At 29.3% G+C, this 18,962-nt stretch overlaps 1 protein-coding gene across 34 annotated transcripts in view; it reads left to right on the top strand.

Annotated features, from left to right (window-relative positions):
- Positions 1-18,962, top strand: part of LOC145297554 (serine/threonine-protein kinase mig-15-like) — a 1,203,941-nt gene that overhangs the window by 1,058,764 nt on the left and 126,215 nt on the right. For all 34 annotated transcript variants that reach the window (XM_080143552.1, XM_080143554.1, XM_080143544.1 and 31 more), the window contains one exon: positions 9,226-9,375. In XM_080143552.1, coding sequence (XP_079999678.1) covers positions 9,226-9,375 — 150 coding nt within the window. The remainder of the gene's footprint in view (positions 1-9,225; positions 9,376-18,962) is intronic.

Here is an 18,962-nt window from a genome sequence, read left to right as displayed (position 1 = left end):
AGGATTGTTTATAACAACAAACTAAAAACTTAACACACCTTGCTATGGTATTGATCGACTCTCAATGAAATCTGTACCCTGACTTTATAACCAATCGAGTAAGTAGGATAGTTCTCTTTTAAAATATGTACACAAAAATCATTTTATGCTTTATTTAACGGATTCTTTTTTCCTCTTCTAGTGATGATATACTAAATAACTATGTGTGTATGTGAAAATATATATATACTAGCAAAAGTACCCGTCGTTGACTGGGTTCAAAACAGCCTACAGAAAATGGACTCTGATTTATGAAAGTATGATAGGTTATGAAAAGGAAGGGTTGTAAAGAGATAGCTTCGAATTTGGGGGTATTAAAACCAAAGCAAAATATGATGAAAGTAAAAATAAAATAGATAAACCCCAAAATTTATCATACCATACCTGTTCACACTGAAACACTTATCACAATATTCTGTGGATCTATAATAAAAAAAACCGTGTTAAACTTTGTGACATATTTCCATTCTATGGAGGTTAGACGCGAACGAACACCCCATAATTTTATTGTACCATATTTCTTCAAACTGAAACATAATTATCAAAGTATACTTACACAGATAGATATGAAAAGTCTTTATTCAAGTTTATGCCTATTTCCATTCTATGGAGGCCAGACGTGAACGCAGACCCCACAATTTTATCATATCATCCCTATTTAAGTTAAAACATACTTATCAAAGTATTCTTATGTACATCTATATCAAAAACACTTGTAAACGTGTTTTTTTTTTTTTTTAATTTTTTATTTCCATACTTTGTGGACCAGGCGTGAACGCAGACCCCACAATTTTAATGAATCATCATTATGCCAGATCAAACATACCCATTCCTGTGTCTCGATACATCTTCTATCATTATATGTAATCAGTTTTCTATAATAGTCAACCATATAGGAGCCTATTCATGACCAGACACACACACACAGATGTTCAGCTTTATATAAATCTATAGATATAATTAGTGATGGAACGATTCCAATATTTTTCCAGATTCTGTACTAAATTCCCAATTCCTATACAATTATTGATCCCGATTCTTTATAAATCTCTAAATATATAACTATGAAATGGTTATTTTGTTACGATTACTGTAAAAACAGATCTTAAGTGTGCAGATATTTTCTCAAACGTAAAAACACAATTATGGGAGAGGGTGATCTATAGATTTTAGTTTTATCGAAAGTTTAAATAAATATTTCATTATTACTACCAGCAGTAGAAGGTTTAAAAAAAAAAAAATCAACTAAGGGAATCATTTTTGGCATCAGAAGATAAGCACAAATTTTTCTGATTCCAATACCCCCAAAAGTTCCGATTTATTTTCATTTCGAATTAATCATCCCAACACTAATATATATATATATATATGCTTTCCAGTCGCATTATATGCATCGTCACGCTGGACTTATTTTGGAATCCATTCTCTCTAAAGAACTATTTTGCTTTTCAGATCAACTTGAGAGGATTTTCATGCAAGCTTAAATATACGCGGTTTGTTTTATATATATATATATATATATATATATATATATAATTTACATATCCAACATTTTTCACTTTTTTATTTGGCAATTTATAACTACAATAAATTGCAATTTTGCTTAATGCCTGAACTAGCAAATTCTAGCTTTGCTACAAATATAATTTGCTGATTTCTTTATGTCCTGATGAGACGAATAACAAGAAAAGCATTCTTTGAAACGCTACAGAATAAGGACTTTGTAAATTGTTTTTTGGAGTATTCAGTCGAACAATAAATTTTGATTGTAACGTTCAACTTAAAGTTTTAATTTTCTTTCTCTTATAATAAGCTCCACTCGCTATTGCATATTGAGCTTTTTTAATTCGGTTGGGATTACATTTTCTATACATAAATACTATTATTTATCTTAGTTTGAAGTTTATATCAGGTAAACACTAAATCCCTTTGTTTTCATTTCTATATATAATTGTAATAACAATTATATTGTTATATATTATTAGTTGTTACTGATACAGTATGTGTGTTTGACATATTGCATTCAAATTCTGTCAGAGCTTCTACATCATTTTAAAAAGATTAATTTTTAGGAAAGTTATGAATCGCTATTCTTTTTTGCTATAGAAGAAATAGTAGAGTAGAATAAGTTCAAATCTTGGCAGGGAAGCTCTTCTAGGAGAAGGAAAATTCTGAATCAAGTACCATTCTTTCTCTACTTCTCCTTTGTAGTCTTTGATTTCTCCTTTCCAATATTAGCTCAGGAGAAAGTGTGCTTAATGCGAGCATCCCTCTAGAATGAAGGAGGGTCCGTTGTCTCTTGAGATGGAAAGGAGGTATTTTGGGTTTTTTTTTGGGTTTTTTTTATAAATATATCTTGAAAAGATAACAATGCACTGAAGTGACATATAGATTTTTCCAGTGATTTTATTGCGTCGATTTACTGATACCAAGAAAAATACAAGGTAGATATTTTTTCATGAGATTCCGTTTATTTCACACAAATTCAAACGTGAGAAAAGAAACGAAAGAAATCTTCTGTTTTACTTTTTCCGGTGATTCTAACTTTTTTTTTTTTGCCTTTTTTTTTTTTTTTTAAATCCGTTTTATTTTTTCTTTGTCAGCTCAACAATTGTATTGATTGAATGTGTGAATATGTTTATCATAGTTAAACACCCTACGAAGACATCTCGAACTATGACATTTGATTCTCTCTTTATTTTTTTTTAAATCTTTTTTTAGATTATATAACTGTTACCTGATCTTGTAAAGATGATCAAGTTGCATGAACCATAGTGTAATTGCCATCATGGTCTATCACAGGGTTTCCTGTGTGTGAGGATGAGGTGCTCCAGAAGCCCTTTCTTAAACAGGACCAAATGTTTTATATGTAAAAATTAAATGGCTGCAGACATTTATTTTTTATCTTTTTTACTGGAAAGAGATATGATACATAACTACAGGTGCAAAGAGTTTCGGGATGGTTCATGGAAAAGTAAATAAAAAATAAATTAATAAAAGATGCAAAAATATTTGACTAATAAAAAAATTTTTTTTAATGGTTGTTTAGTGCTCCGTGAAAAACCTTGGCTCTGCTTAGGGGCTCCATGGTGTCCTTAAGTCTATCGGATCCATGCTTGGCCTTTTTGGTTAAGATCAAAGGTCTGTTCTTAATAGATGCTGTTCTTAGCTTTTTAAGCTTTTTTTTTTCTTTAAACGAAATAAATTAAATATAAAGATCAAAGTGTAGTATCTGTTCTTACTACATGCTGTACTTATTGTGATATAAAGTGAGGGATCACTTTTCTGTATTAATTTAATGTAAAATGATCACCCACTTAACAACCAGTCAGTCTCAGAACCATTCAAGTCATTCTCCAGATCATTCAAGTTGTTTTTGAAGGATTCCAGTTATTTTTTAAGCATTCAAGTCATACTTAAGGTCATTTAATTCATCCTTAAGTTCATTAAAGTCATTCTAAGTCATTTACTTTTTATTTATTTAAGTCATTTCAGCCTATTTTTAGGTCATTTTAGTTTATCTTTAAGAATTTCATGTCAATCCTACATTCACACATTCATTCATTACACAAGAGCACGCGACTAATGGCTATAGGCCTTGTTTTGTTTTGTTTTGTTTTTTAAGCAATAAACTTTAAATTAAAATAAATCATAGAAAAATATTTTTATTATATAAATATGTGATTTCAAAAATTAATTTTTGGCTTTTATAAGTTAAATACAATTTTAAGTATATGGTCCCATGGTTCGCACAAATGTGGCGCAATTTAGAGGTTCTATTTTCGCAAACTCTATGCATAAATTAGGCTGCATTTTGGCAATAATAAATGTTGTCTTCCAAGTGGTCTATTGAGTCTGGTTTATCAGTATAGACATGGGAGTTTACATATCCCTAAAGAAAATAATCTAATGAGATTAAGTCGCACCAATGAGGTACCCGGTTAACACGTCCATTTTGTGAAATTATTCGTTTATCAAATGTTTCCCTCAGTAAATTGATCGTATCATTTGCAATTTGTGATCTCTTCTTGAAGAATTACCAAACAAGCTGGACTTAAAATAACCGATAGTTGCCATATCTGCAATCAAAGAAAATAGTTGTCAATTTAAAATTTGCTGCCTCTAAAAAAAAAACAAAAAAAAAATAACACACTTTTTCCACTATGCCACAGATCCTTGCATAATAAAAGTGATGTAGTAATATTTAAAAAAAAAAAAAAAAAAAAAAAAAATCGAACTGGAATGCTGATCTCACAATCTATGCTTGTAACCATGAAACCATTTTTTTTTTTTCTTTCCTAATCTTTTTTCTAAAATGATCTACAGTCATAATTTTATCCAAAGTTATATATATATATATATATATATATATATATATTGCTATGTATACGATTATTTTCTGCCCTAAAGTCTATTCTAGATAAACTGTTCAAGCCGAGTTGTGATCGAAATACAAATTTTACTTCAAAATTCAAACGGAATCATTCTTTTACTTTCAAGATATAGAAAAGGATAAGATCTATTTATATATTCTAATTCTGTACGAGAAGTTCAATGCATTTTTTGTCTTTTTGAATACTCTACGAATATCAGAATATCACGTATATGTCTGTTGGCCCTCAACAATCCATCTAATTCTATCTCTCTTACCCTTTGGGATGGAGGAGTCTAAGCTTATCTATTTCGTTTTAGATTCTTTCTATCGATATCTTCTCGTTCAACCCCTCTGGTTAGATGAGATAAGTCCATTTCTCAGGAAAGCTAAAAACTCTTGTTATCAAACAAAGAAAGCTTACCTAAATTTATTCAGATTTGTTTATTAATTTTTGTATCATCTTGGATATCTGTTGCTGATTTTATTAATGGGTTCAGTGTTTGTTTGCTTTTTTTTTTTTAATTTTTAAAAAAATATATTTTGTAAATTTATTTGTTTCTTTTTGAAGAAATTGATATTCACACTGTGTTTTCTCTTCATTAATGTTGCATTCTGTATGTTCTCTTGTTTTGTTTGTTTTCTTATTTGCAATTCAATTCTTAGAAATTATTTTTGCTTTCTGGTTTTGTTTTATGGCATATCAACCGTTTGTAAGTCATTGTCAAATTCAGCTATTTTCATTAAAAAAAAATTTAAGTTTTTAACATCTTTAACTATTTAATAGATTCTACTTTTGTAATTAACTAGCAGGATTACTCGGCATTGTCCTGTGGCAAAAGTGTAACATTTCTATTAAAACTTCTGTCTCTTTACCTCTATCTGTCTCTCTAGTTTTCTCCCCCCCCTCTCCTTCTCCACTCCCACCCCTCTTTCTTCTCTGCTCAACTCATTCTTCTCCATGGATACAAAGACACACGGACAACTCTTTTTATGGAATGAGTCGGCACAAGGGAAGTAACTCATTGATAAAAAAAAAATCAGTTCCTTTTAATAGATAAAACGGTTGAAAAGCTGATACACCCTGACAAAATCCCCACCAGTTTAGCATAAAAAAATGAATAATTAAAAAAAAAAGTTAAATATTACTCACCCAGAGCAACAGTACTCAAGAATATACCAACTTTGTGGTTTTTTTGTTTGTAGTTTGGATTTTTAGCTGGACATACTCATACAGACAACTGCCTTTTCATAGAATAGATGGTTTGTAAATTGATGTGTTTTGTAGACATATTTTTCAAATAATAGTTTTTTTAGTTCATAATTTTGAGTTAACCCGTAGATTGATATCTAATAGGTATCATCACTAGGTCAAAGTGGACTTGGAAATAATGACAACTGAATGGGTTAGTCCACACTTTCAAAACTTCCTGAATTCTGGATGTATTTTAAGGTCATATCCAAGTCCTTTAGAAGTAAGTGAAGATCAAAGTGTTTTATAAGAGATATTGATGCTCAATTTTCTATGAAAATAACTAGTATCTATCATTTAATTTATATGTTTAATAAATATTCAAATTATAAAACGTTGTAGTAGGGCCATCTGATGTTGCCTGGGATTCTGCCCAAAAAAATAATTGTTAAAATTCCCTATCTAAATATCCCTCAGTTACACTACTTTTTGAACAGACTTTTTTCTCTAACTGTGCAAAGTTTCGCAAATAATAGAAAAAACAAGATTATCATTAGCTAACTGTTTGACCTAGTTTCAGTGCTATTTTTCGAACGACCACCAGTAGGAATAACATACTTTTTTCTGTCCCCCCCACCACCACCATAGTACCTTTTAATATATACATTATTTACAGTACCTTTTAATATATACATTATTTACAGTACCTTTTAATATATACATTATTTACAGTACCTTTTAATATATACATTATTTACAGTACCTTTTAATATATACATTATTTACAGTACCTTTAAATATACACATTATCTACAGTACCTTTTAATATATACATTATCTACAGTACCTTTTAATATATGCATTATCTACAGTACCTTTTAATATATGCATTATCTACAGTACCTTTTAATATATGCATTATCTACAGTACCTTTTAATATATGCATTATCTACAGTACCTTTTAATATATACATTATCTACAGTACCTTTTAATATGTACATTATCTACAGTACCTTTTAATATATAAATTATCTACAGTACCTTTTAATATATGCATTATCTACAGTACCTTTTAATATATGCATTATCTACAGTACCTTTTAATATATGCATTATCTACAGTACCTTTTAATATATGCATTATCTACAGTACCTTTTAATATATGCATTATCTACAGTACCTTTTACTATATGCATTATCTACAGTACCTTTTAATATATGCATTATCTAAAGTACCTTTTAATATATGCATTATCTAAAGTACCTTTTAATATATGCATTATCTACAGTACCTTTTAATATATGCATTATCTACAGTACCTTTTAATATATGCATTATCTACAGTACCTTTTAATATATGCATTATCTACAGTACCTTTTAATATATGCATTATCTACAGTACCTTTTAATATATGCATTATCTACAGTACCTTTTACTATATGCATTATCTACAGTACCTTTTAATATATGCATTATCTACAGTAACTTTTAATATATACATTATCTACAGTACCTTTTAATATGTACATTATCTACAGTACCTTTTAATATATACATTATCTACAGTACCTTTTAATATATGCATTATCTACAGTACCTTTTAATATATGCATTATCTACAGTACCTTTTAATATATGCATTATCTACAGTACCTTTTAATATATGCATTATCTACAGTACCTTTTAATATATGCATTATCTACAGTACCTTTTAATATATGCATTATCTACAGTACCTTTTAATATATGCATTATCTACAGTACCTTTTAATATATGCATTATCTACTGTACCTTTTAATATATGCATTATCTACAGTACCTTTTAATATATGCATTATCTACAGTACCTTTTAATATATACATTATCTACAGTACCTTTTAATATGTACATTATCTACAGTACCTTTTAATATATAAATTATTTACAGTACCTTTTAATATATACATTATCTACAGTACCTTTTAATATATACATTATCTACAGTACCTTTTAATATGTACATTATCTACAGTACCTTTTAATATTTAAATTATTTACAGTACCTTTTAATATATACATTATTTACAGTACCTTTTAATATATACATTATCTACAGTACCTTTTAATATATACATTATCTACAGTACCTTTTAATATGTACATTATCTACAGTACCTTTTAATATGTACATTATCTACAGTACCTTTTAATATATACATTATTTACAGTACCTTTTAATATATACATTATCTACAGTACCTTTTAATATATACATTATCTACAGTACCTTTTAATATATACATTATTTACAGTACCTTTTAATATATACATTATTTACAGTACCTTTTAATATATACATTATCTACAGTACCTTTTAATATATACATTATCTACAGTACCTTTTAATATATACATTATTTACAGTACCTTTTAATATATACATTATCTACAGTACCTTTTAATATATACATTATTTACAGTACCTTTTAATATATACATTATTTACAGTACCTTTTAATATATACATTATCTACAGTACCTTTTAATATATACATTATCTACAGTACCTTTTAATATATACATTATCTACAGTACCTTTTAATATATACATTATCTACAGTACCTTTTAATATATACATTATCTACAGTACCTTTTAATATATACATTATTTACAGTACCTTTTAATATATACATTATTTACAGTACCTTTTAATATATACATTATCTACAGTACCTTTTAATATATACATTATCTACAGTACCTTTTAATATATACATTATCTACAGTACCTTTTAATATATACATTATCTACAGTACCTTTTAATATATACATTATCTACAGTACCTTTTAATATATACATTATCTACAGTACCTTTTAATATATACATTATTTACAGTACCTTTTAATATATACATTATTTACAGTACCTTTTAATATATACATTATCTACAGTACCTTTTAATATATACATTATCTACAGTACCTTTTAATATATACATTATCTACAGTACCTTTTAATATGTACATTATCTACAGTACCTTTTAATATGTACATTATCTACAGTACCTTTTAGTATATACATTATCTACAATACCTTTTAATATATACATTATCTACAGTACCTTTTAATATATACATTATCTACAGTACCTTTTAATATATACATTATCTACAGTACCTTTTAATATATACATTATCTACAGTACCTTTTAATATATACATTATCTACAGTACCTTTTAATATATATATTATCTACAGTACCTTTTAATATATACATTCCCCAAAAATAGTTTTACTCATTTCTGCAATTTTTTTAAACATTTTAAAACAGAATAGCATTAGGTGTTTTTTAAAAAAGCAACTGTAGATTATCCATTATTAACCTAAGGACGGATAAAACTAAAAGTATTATTTTATTTTTTTGTGTAATGTAACCAGCAGGTTACTACTTTACTAATAAAGGAAAAAAATATGATCGAAATTGCTCAGAACATTCCGGACAGCCCATTATAATTCAAAAAAATATATATTTATGAATTTACCTATGTATTTTGTCTGTTAAATCACTTTTAAAATGATTAATTTTTGTCTTCTGCTTCTCAATACATATATTATTCATCTATTTCAGTCCATACCTGAACTAACAAATAAACCATTGTTAGTCGACTTGACAATTGAAGAGAATCAGCGATTGAAAGTTATCTACGCTTCCAGTATAGGCTTCCATGCCATCGACCTTGACACACACACAGTGTTTGATCTGTACATTCCTTCACATGTAAGTTTTTTGGCCTTTTTTTTTTTTTTAATTTTTATTTGTAAAATTTTATTATTAAAAAAAAATGCTCTATATTTTTCTTCAGTCTTAACTGTAGCTTTACATATAAAAAAATATATGTAAACTGTTCAGTTCTTTTGCTTTTTCAGTTTCAGAAATATTTTTATTTATTTATTTTATTTTTTTTTTTCAAATCTTATTACATTTTGTCTAAGGGTTCTTCATGATGGAATCATCAATTCTAAAGAGTTTGCTTTCTGTGTTTCTAAAAGAGTAATAACCCATGACTGCTCTGGAAGATTTATTATTTTAGATTTTTTTGTGTGTGTGTTTTGTTTTTGTTTTGTTTTTTTAATAAATTTAATTTTTTTTTAATATTTGCATCAAATTGTTTGGAATTAAATTGGTGAAGTAACAAAATCAGAGTTTCTTTTAAACAAAATTAAAAAAAAAAAATTTATAACAAAATTTTCAAGGATTAAGTCTATGCCTGTTTTATAAATAATTTAATGGAATGTGCTCTGAAATCCTAGCACTTGTGCTCCCTCAATGTATATACTCTTGACTAACTTTACCAGCAGCAAAATCACACTCCTTCTTTGTTGAGGTCCGTATATGTCAGAAAGCTTTCTACTTTGATAGTTTCTTCCCTCAGATTGCAAGATTTTGGAATTCCCTCCTTATTTCTTGCTTCCCTGACTGTATCAATCTGTAGAAATTTAAGTGTAATGTGAGCACACATCTTGCAACTTAACTTTCTACATCCCTTGTCAGACATGATCCCAAATAGTATCCCCATATAATCACATAGTTATGTCTTGTTTTGGGATGGAAAGAGTGGGGGGAAGAAAAATTTAATCTCCACTTTTTTGTCTTGTTGCATGGATTAAAATTGTGGATAAAAAAAAAAAAAGTGACACACTGATAATGACACAGGTAGAAAGAGAATACAAATGGGGGGAGGGATAGGGCGGAAAATGACAAAACTGCAAAAATATTTGGAAAAATGTGAAAATGACAAAACACAAAATAGCATAAGTGCAGAAGACATATAAAAACAATACATATGTTAGCAATATTAATGAGAATGACACAAGCAAAGAAATAATACAAGTAGAAGGATGGGGCTGTATAAACTAATGACAAAAATTGTATAAATTACATTTGTGAAAAATCAACCAGATAAAATGATGTTTCATCGTCTAAAATGAAACAACAAAAAATCATTAGATAAAACCAATTTCAAACTCGATTTTGCCAATGCTGAGTAACAGAATTCATAACAATCAAAATAAAAATTCAGAAATATTTGCAGGTTTTGTCATGCAGTTCCTGGATTGTTAGGCTGCTGAAGTAATTTTCAAGAGATAATTAGAAAATTCTTTCTCTCGTTTTCACTCTCCACCTTTATGGGTGGAGCTGATTTTGAATGGTGTCCTTTAGTCTTAACAAAGAGGCAGCAGCAAAAATATTGCTTAATTAAATATATTTTGCTTCCCTCATCCACCTTTTGCAACCATTAGTGCCACAGTCTGCAATGATGCTTTAATTAGCGAAAACGTTAAAATCCTCAACTCCTCATAACAGCTTGATTGGCGCAAGTAGTTCACTAATCTTCTACAGCAATTTATTACAAAACTGGAAAGTTCTTGATTGGATTATCTTATTAAAATTGATATTTAGTGTATGTCGGTAACCAGAACTATGTCACTGTGTACATCACAATTCCTTAAGATATTAGGTCATATGCTCATTTTATTTAAAATCTCTATCATAAAAACTATTACTCCATATGAGCCTCCCAGAATCATACAGTACCAAGCACCATTTTTTTTTTTTTTTTACACAGTGGTTACCACTTATCAAGGCCCGGAAGCCACTCAGGGATAAGGGTTATTGCAAGTACATTACTTTAGTGTAGAGATTTGATGAAGTGTTTACTTAAGGGGGCAGTTCATTAGGAATTTGTCACCATATTTTATTCAGCTAGTATTGGGAGCCTCATATAAACCATTTGAGGATCTTAGCTATACTACACGAATCCCATTCCTACATGCCTTTAATAGACTACTGGATTTATATTTTTATTCAAATTGAAGGATCAATTAGAGTTTAAGGATCCCAGGAGGGGGGAACAAGAGGAACAGCTTTCTGTCAACTCCTTTTGACCTAAAGCTTCGCATACACACATGGCATTCTGTAAATCAACATAAAAAAAGAAAAAGTTGTTCGTTTTTCGCTAGCAAAATTTTTTTTTTTTTTAATCTAGGTTTTTTATTCTTATTTTGGTTTACAAAACTTTAATTAAACTATTTAAAAAAACAACTTTTTAATAAACAAATGAAGGATAATTATTTTACATTTTTTTTTTTTGTAGGAGAAATAAGTATTTATTTTTTAATGTAGGGTATAAAACTCTGGGAAAATAGGATTTTCTCTATATGAAAAACCAAAGTTAGAATTGGAAATTTCGGACGCAGATCTAAAATTCAGAAACATAAAATTCATTTTGGTAATAAATTGTGCTTCGAGTATTTAATATATTAAAAATCTTTGAAACACCTTGCCACTAAATTAGTTGCCTGATTGCTACAACTAAGAATAACTCTAACTTGGTTATCATCTTTTAATGAATAATCGCCTGGTCTTATTGATTTCATATTTGTTGGTTTTATTTTTGTTGGTATGATACAATCCTATTGAGAAAATTTGTAAAAAATAACTTTAAAAAAATAAAACGTATTTAGTTAAATGGATTTATTCCGTATGAGAACTGTCATTGAAAAGAAAAAACTGTTCCATTTTTAGGTTGCATTTTCTCTGTTTAACATAATTAAAAAAATAATTGTTTATTTATATTGATAAAACTATTAAAATTGTATATGAGATGATACATATATTTGCTAGTTACAATAATCTCTTTTATAAAGGACAGTTGTATGCGTGTATGTCCATCTAAAACTACGTAAAAAGCACCTACATTTTTTTTTTCGATCAGTGTTTTGTATAAAAATTAAAAATATATATTTCTAATTTTAAGTGATTAAGTGAAGTCCACTATTTGTTTGTAAACAAACTGATAGTTTGAGCACTGTGTGGTGGGCAAATGTTAATTTAATTGACATTTGAGGAGAAATATTTATAGACATGGATTCGTGGTCTGATGGTTAGAGCTGCCGACTGTCACCACGACGGTTGTAGGTTCGATCCACGGCTGGAAAAAGGTTTTGTCTAGCCGCACTGATGAGTTGTGATACAATGAAACAGTACTGTATGTGGATAAAAAAATATATATATATATTTCTTGAACTTTAAACTGGTACAGATTTCATTGAGGTGGAGAAAGTCTGTTTTCTATCCACTAACTAAAGGAATGTAATGGATTTTTTTTAAGGAGTTATTTCCCTCACGACGACTCATTCCTTGAGGAATCTCTAAAAATGTACATGTGTGTGTGTGTGTTCACAGTGAGGAATGGAATAGGCGGAGAAGAAAGATTGAAGAAGAGAGAGAAATATATAGAAGTTTAAACAGAAATAGGCTATATTTTTGCCTCCGACAATACCGGGTAGTACAACTAGTATATAATAAAGGGTTAAATCCATTAGATGCTCATGCAAACTTCTAAAATATAATGAAACAGCTTGTCACAATGTAAATAGCATAATATACTACAGGTTCTGACAATAAAATCTCCCATAGATTATAAACCAAAGTGTATATTCAAATATTATTAAAGCAGATTTATATGAGGAATGATATTCTTCAATGTATTGTTGTAGCTGATATGTGATTATTTTTTTTTTATTACTAACAATTTTTAGCAAGCTTGAGTTTAATTGTTGTTGACGTACATTTGTAGATATTAGCTTTCAGGTAACTTGAAGAAAATAATCACAGTGAAAAAGATCTGACAAATGATGAGCTATATAACACCACTGAGTAAGATCAAATAAACGCTATGGAATTTCATGAATTTGTACATGCCGCCGCCATCCTGTTGAAATTCTAAAATAATAGCTATTTAAAGCCACCATTATAATTTGTTTTGCTCCATTAGTGTTACTGCTATGGCCATGTAAAGAAATAGGTTTTATTGCTGTGCCCCTTTTATGATTGAAAAAAAAAACAACAACAAAAACAAACAAACTACCTACTATTTGAAGTGATAAAGGCTTGTGAGACTTGAAGATTAGGCAGACGTTGTTTTGCTGCATAAATTTGGCATTTGACCTATTACATGAGTTTACACCAGCAAAGCCTACTGATATATTGAGATACCATCAAAGCACTTTGAGTTAATGATGCCTTGCCACCTCTTTCTTGACCCTCTAGGTTATCTGATAATGGTTTTGTTTGAGTCACTTAGTGCCTGTACACCCCACAAAATCTATGATATTAGAATCTCACTAGAAGAGTGATATTTTTATAAGCAAAGTCAAAAGTTTTTTGTTATTTGTTTAAGGTATTTTTGCAGAATACGAGCAATGCTATTTTTCTTTTTTAGATAAATTTTTACAGGATCTATTGTTTATTAAATTGTAAGGTTAAAATACAAAATAGTTACAAAACGCCCTTCCCTCTCCATGTAAATAATGGGTTTCCAAATAATATGATTATTTCAGCACGATCCGTATTTTGCATAAGTACCTTTTTATTTTCATGTCCAAAATTAGAAAACAAATTTTAAGTTATATTGATTTTCAAAAAAGAGTTAGTTTTACTGATTTTTAAGTTAGGGTGAGATTAATATAAATGCACAAGTTTTTTGTTATTATTTTAATGTTTGTTAAATATGACTCCATATTTTTCAAACATTAACCATTTTAAGCAAGAAAATCAAAAACAAAAATGAGGATTACTAAAACTTTTCTTCTCTCTTTTAAAGTCACTCCCATTTCCCTATTAAATGTATTTATCATATAAAGTGTGTAATCGATAGAAGTGATTCAGGTGCTTGTTCAGAATCCTCCCATGAAAAAGTAAAAATAAAGAAAAAATTTTTTCATATATACACCCATGATGAAAAGAAAATATCGTACACAAAAAAAATCACATAAATTGATCAAGTAGTTTTATTTTCAAATAAGAAAATCAAAGTTTATGGCTAAATCAAGAGCAACAATCTTATGGTGTTATCTTAAAAGGTTTGAAGGAACAAGGGAAATAACTTCAAATAATTTAAACTTGCAAGATTTTAGAAAGCCATTCTTATAAAGAAGGATGAGGAATTGGAAAAGCTTAAATTCACGTACAAATGATTTTCTATATAAAAACAAAACTACTTGATAAAGTTATGTGATTTTTGTTCAATATTTTCTTTCTGTTACGGGTACATATATCATACACATTTTTCCTTATTTCCGTTTTTCAGGGAGGGGAGGGGCATGATTTAAAATGCTGACATTCAAACAATAAAATATTTTTTGTGTGTTAGGCTATAATTGACAAAATACAAAAGGATGGCTGCACTTTATATGTTAGATATGTATTCTCTAAAATACATATAAAGTTTTCTTTGTTTTATCCTCTAGTTAGAGAATATAGAAAGTATATTTCTAGAAAAATTATCTGAAAAACAACCCTTGTTCAATTTCTCACTTGCACTCATAGTTGACCAATTTCTATAAATTATTTTCTGTTTCTTGATTCTAAAACAAAACAATTATAGTTTTTTTTATTGTTTGTTTTTAAATTAGCGCTATTTAAAATATTCATAGTTTAATTAAAAAAAATAAACTTGTAGGATAATTATGTTTGAGAAATTTGAATAAATTTTAAATCTATAATTGTGAAATTGAATCTTGAATTATTGAAACAATTTTTAGAAAATTACAATGAATAATTCATAGATATCAACAATTTTCTAGAAAAAAAAAAAAAAAACCTTGCTTGGAATAGTGACTGTCAACTTTGGTTATTTGAATATCACCATTAACCAGATGTGTGGCTTTAAGCAATTTAATATTTATTGATGCTTGATACTTTGAGTATATTAAACAGAGAAAGATGGAATGGAGAGCGATAAATACTGCATAAGTAAAGTAGCAGTGAGGGTGCAATATACAATGTGTCTAGTGGTATTCACCCTGGGCAGGTTGAACCAGCTTCCTCCGAAAGAGTAAGTTTCACATGAATATCAGGTTCACAAACGGTCCACAGTCGCACATATATCCTGGTTTGGGTGGTGATGATGATGATGGGGGGGGGGTCCAGTTTTTTTAAGCAGTTGTTGACATCCTTCTACATATAGTGTTTGATATTTCAAAATGATCACCCGTCTGGTTACTGACCAGGTTCAACAATTCTTAACTTTGGAGATTTAATAAGAACATGCCATGTATACAGTAGATGAAAAATGATTGAATGAAAATCAGTAAAAAAAAAAAAAAAAAATTAAAAAAAATTTCTTTCTTTAAAAGCACAAAAAAAAAAAAAGAATTTAACAACTAATTATAACAATTATGACATAAGTTGTTTTTTTTAACCTAATTCAATCTCCAAACTGATGAATATTTTAGCATGTATTTTGTGTGATTAAAGTATATAGGAGAAAAGCCCGAAGAAAACAAACGTTGATTAAGTCATCTTTAGTATAAGATTAGATATGTGTATGTTCTGAGTCCAATTCTAATAAATGCTTCCTACTCGTTCTTTAACTCCAATTTCTTAGGTGTGTGTGTGTGTGTTGCTTATTTGTTTTCAAAGGGGAGATCAGATGCTAAACATGCTTGATCTGTCTCCCAGACATGTCCGCTCAATCATCCAACACGTAAATTTACTCACCAAAAGAAAATGTCCATTGGTAATAGTCGACGAATCAAAGGAGGATATGTCTTAACCAACCAACTGTAGCTTCTAGCAGGAGGGGAATGTTTTGGAAAGGGCCAGGGTGGTGGTGGTGGGGGGAGGGATGGAGAGACACTTGGTCAACAACAACAACTGTGGCATGGCGTTAGTTGCAGCTAATTTTTTACACTTGGACTATTCTGAATTAGTTAGCTGACCTTTTGTACATGCCAATATCGAGATTCTTTCGTGAGTGGGTGGTGTACAATGTGCAGTGGGAGAAGCCGGACACCATCCATACGCATGTATTTAAATACGCACATGTGTGCACACATATGATACAGGCTTGCATGTGTGCAATTATATAGATATACTTGACTCTTTGCCTGTTTAAAACAGAAAAAGTTATATCCCGTTGGTTTAAAGTGAGTGCTTTATGTCAAATTGATGGTTGAATATGGTTAAATTTGTGCTAATTTTTGCATTAAATACTAATCCTTATTAATTCCTTACTGATATCATATTACTTAGTTTGCTGCACCTTATCATAACAAAATTTCAGATAAATCCGCTAGATCGTTTCTGAGAATAAAGCGGAATGGACAGACAAACTAAGAGAAATATAATATAGATATATATGACATTCTTTATGCATAACACAGTTATTTTCTTCTTTTTTTTTTTTTTTTTTTTTTTTTTTTACAAGGTAGTCACCACTTATCAAGGCCCGGAAGCCACTCAAGGATAAGGGTTATTGTGTGTACAGTACGTTAGTTTTGGAGATTTTCTTTATTATTAGTATTCTTATATAGAAGTTTTGTTATTCTCATTATTTTTGCCATTTAATTTACATAGATATTTGCGATGCGTATGCATATATGTATGTAAATTACATGTCGATGCTGAATAATATTGAGTCTTTCTCTAAATGCTCACATAAAGAAATATTAGAGAGTGGTTCAATCAACATAGTGAAAGTGCACAAGATAAATATATAGATAGCTAAGAGAGATGGATAACAGGTTCAGTTAATTACAAATTACGCTAATTGGAACAATTAAACCCAACATGAAAAGTAAGATATATTTTAACATGCATTTGTGTTAAGTAAGTAGAAGTCCTACCAGCTATTATGGAGTATCCATCTAAATGTCGTTGCTTATGGTAACATCAATAGAAGACGGTGAATCGTGAACCAATGTATAGCCGTACTGAGAGGAGCTTATTTGACCTTTTGAATACTATGTTCTTTTCAATGTTTGGTCAGGGTTAACTTGTAAAGTGAATTATCCTTGTGTCAGCTTGTTCTGACAAACCTTTGTACAGATACAGAAGACGTTCGAGGACATTGTTTCTTGTATACAATGTACCTGTTTTTATCTTTCTCTCTCATATATACTCAAACACATAATGTGTGGGTGTATATATATATATATATATATATATATATATATATATATATATATACACATAATGTGTGGGTGTCTACAATATAGCCTAAAGAAGCTTTGAGTAAAAAAAATGGTAAAAATATAGAATGCAATTAAATTCCTGAAAAGAAAAAAACTTATCGTATACTTAGCACTTGCATAATCCGATTTCGAAGTGTCGACAATTACAAAAGAGAATTCAACTATATACAGATGAAAAATAAATAAAATTGTTAAATAGCAATAAACTTGGCACTTGCATAAGCCGACTTCGAGAAGTTCCACAATTATAAGAGAGAAATCAAGTTTATAAGGGTGGAAAAATCAAAATTTTAACTCATATTATTAAATAGAAAAAGGGGATCATCAGCTGCTTACCATATAGCTGTTTTGGAGATATATTTACAAAGGAGTCACCACTTATCAATGGGACAATACTGTAGTAATTGTTAGTAGTGGAAATTTAGTAAATTGGATTTACGATGACATATGATCAAGAACTTTTGGACGTTGGACTTAAAGATGATCATATTGTAGTCAGCTGGAAAGCAGGCAAATGAAAGAGTTTCACAGGGTACAGTTCTAAGAAAGAAACTTTGTTCATGGAATCTACATTTAGATAAAGAGTGGTTTCAGCTAGATAAGTGTTTTTCGTGAAAGTTTAGCAAGGGAGGGACCATAGATTGGAGCTCAGACGCACTCTTACCATGAAAATAATAAAGCAGAGAAAGGCTTGCAATGTCTCTTCTGTGAGAAAGAGGATGCAGGAGTGGGGGGAAGGGGGTATCCCCCCTTCCTCACTAGGCTACAATCTATTTTGAACTCTGTCAAGGCAGAATAAGGTGCTTCTAGCAGCTCCTGCCTATATATATATATATATATATATATATATATATATATATATATATATATTTTGCAATGTGCTTATGGATACGTTCTGTTGATTATATGCATGTGTGTCTGTTTCTTATATATCTGTACAGTATTTCCTGAAATCTGCTCAAAAGAAACTCGTTTTTAACTGGGTATCCATCTGTTCTCTCTCTGGAACAAATCAATATATTGAATAGCTATTGGCCAATGGATTGTCATATTGAGATTTCCTTTTCTACTCTTGTGAAATCGAACTGGAAGTGCAACCATTCTGGGGACACTGTGTTTGCATGTGATTTTTTTTATTTAGTTATTCTTTTTTCTTTTTTTTTTTTCTTTTTTTTTACATATTCTGTAAACACGCAAGAGAAATATTGATATTAAAAAAAGTTATTCTTACATATTCAAGCACGTGTGCATCGTGTCTTTGTTTATGCACACACACACACATATATATATATAACCTTGTTTGTCTGTGAGGAATGATCTAACAAA

The sequence above is a fragment of the Euprymna scolopes genome, chromosome 18, assembly GCF_053919585.1.
Source record: "Euprymna scolopes isolate OS-2025 chromosome 18, ASM5391958v1, whole genome shotgun sequence".
In the NCBI taxonomy this organism is placed as follows: domain Eukaryota; kingdom Metazoa; phylum Mollusca; class Cephalopoda; order Sepiida; family Sepiolidae; genus Euprymna; species Euprymna scolopes.
Note: the sequence above shows the minus strand (reverse complement) of the source record. Positions and strands in the feature narration are given on the sequence as shown.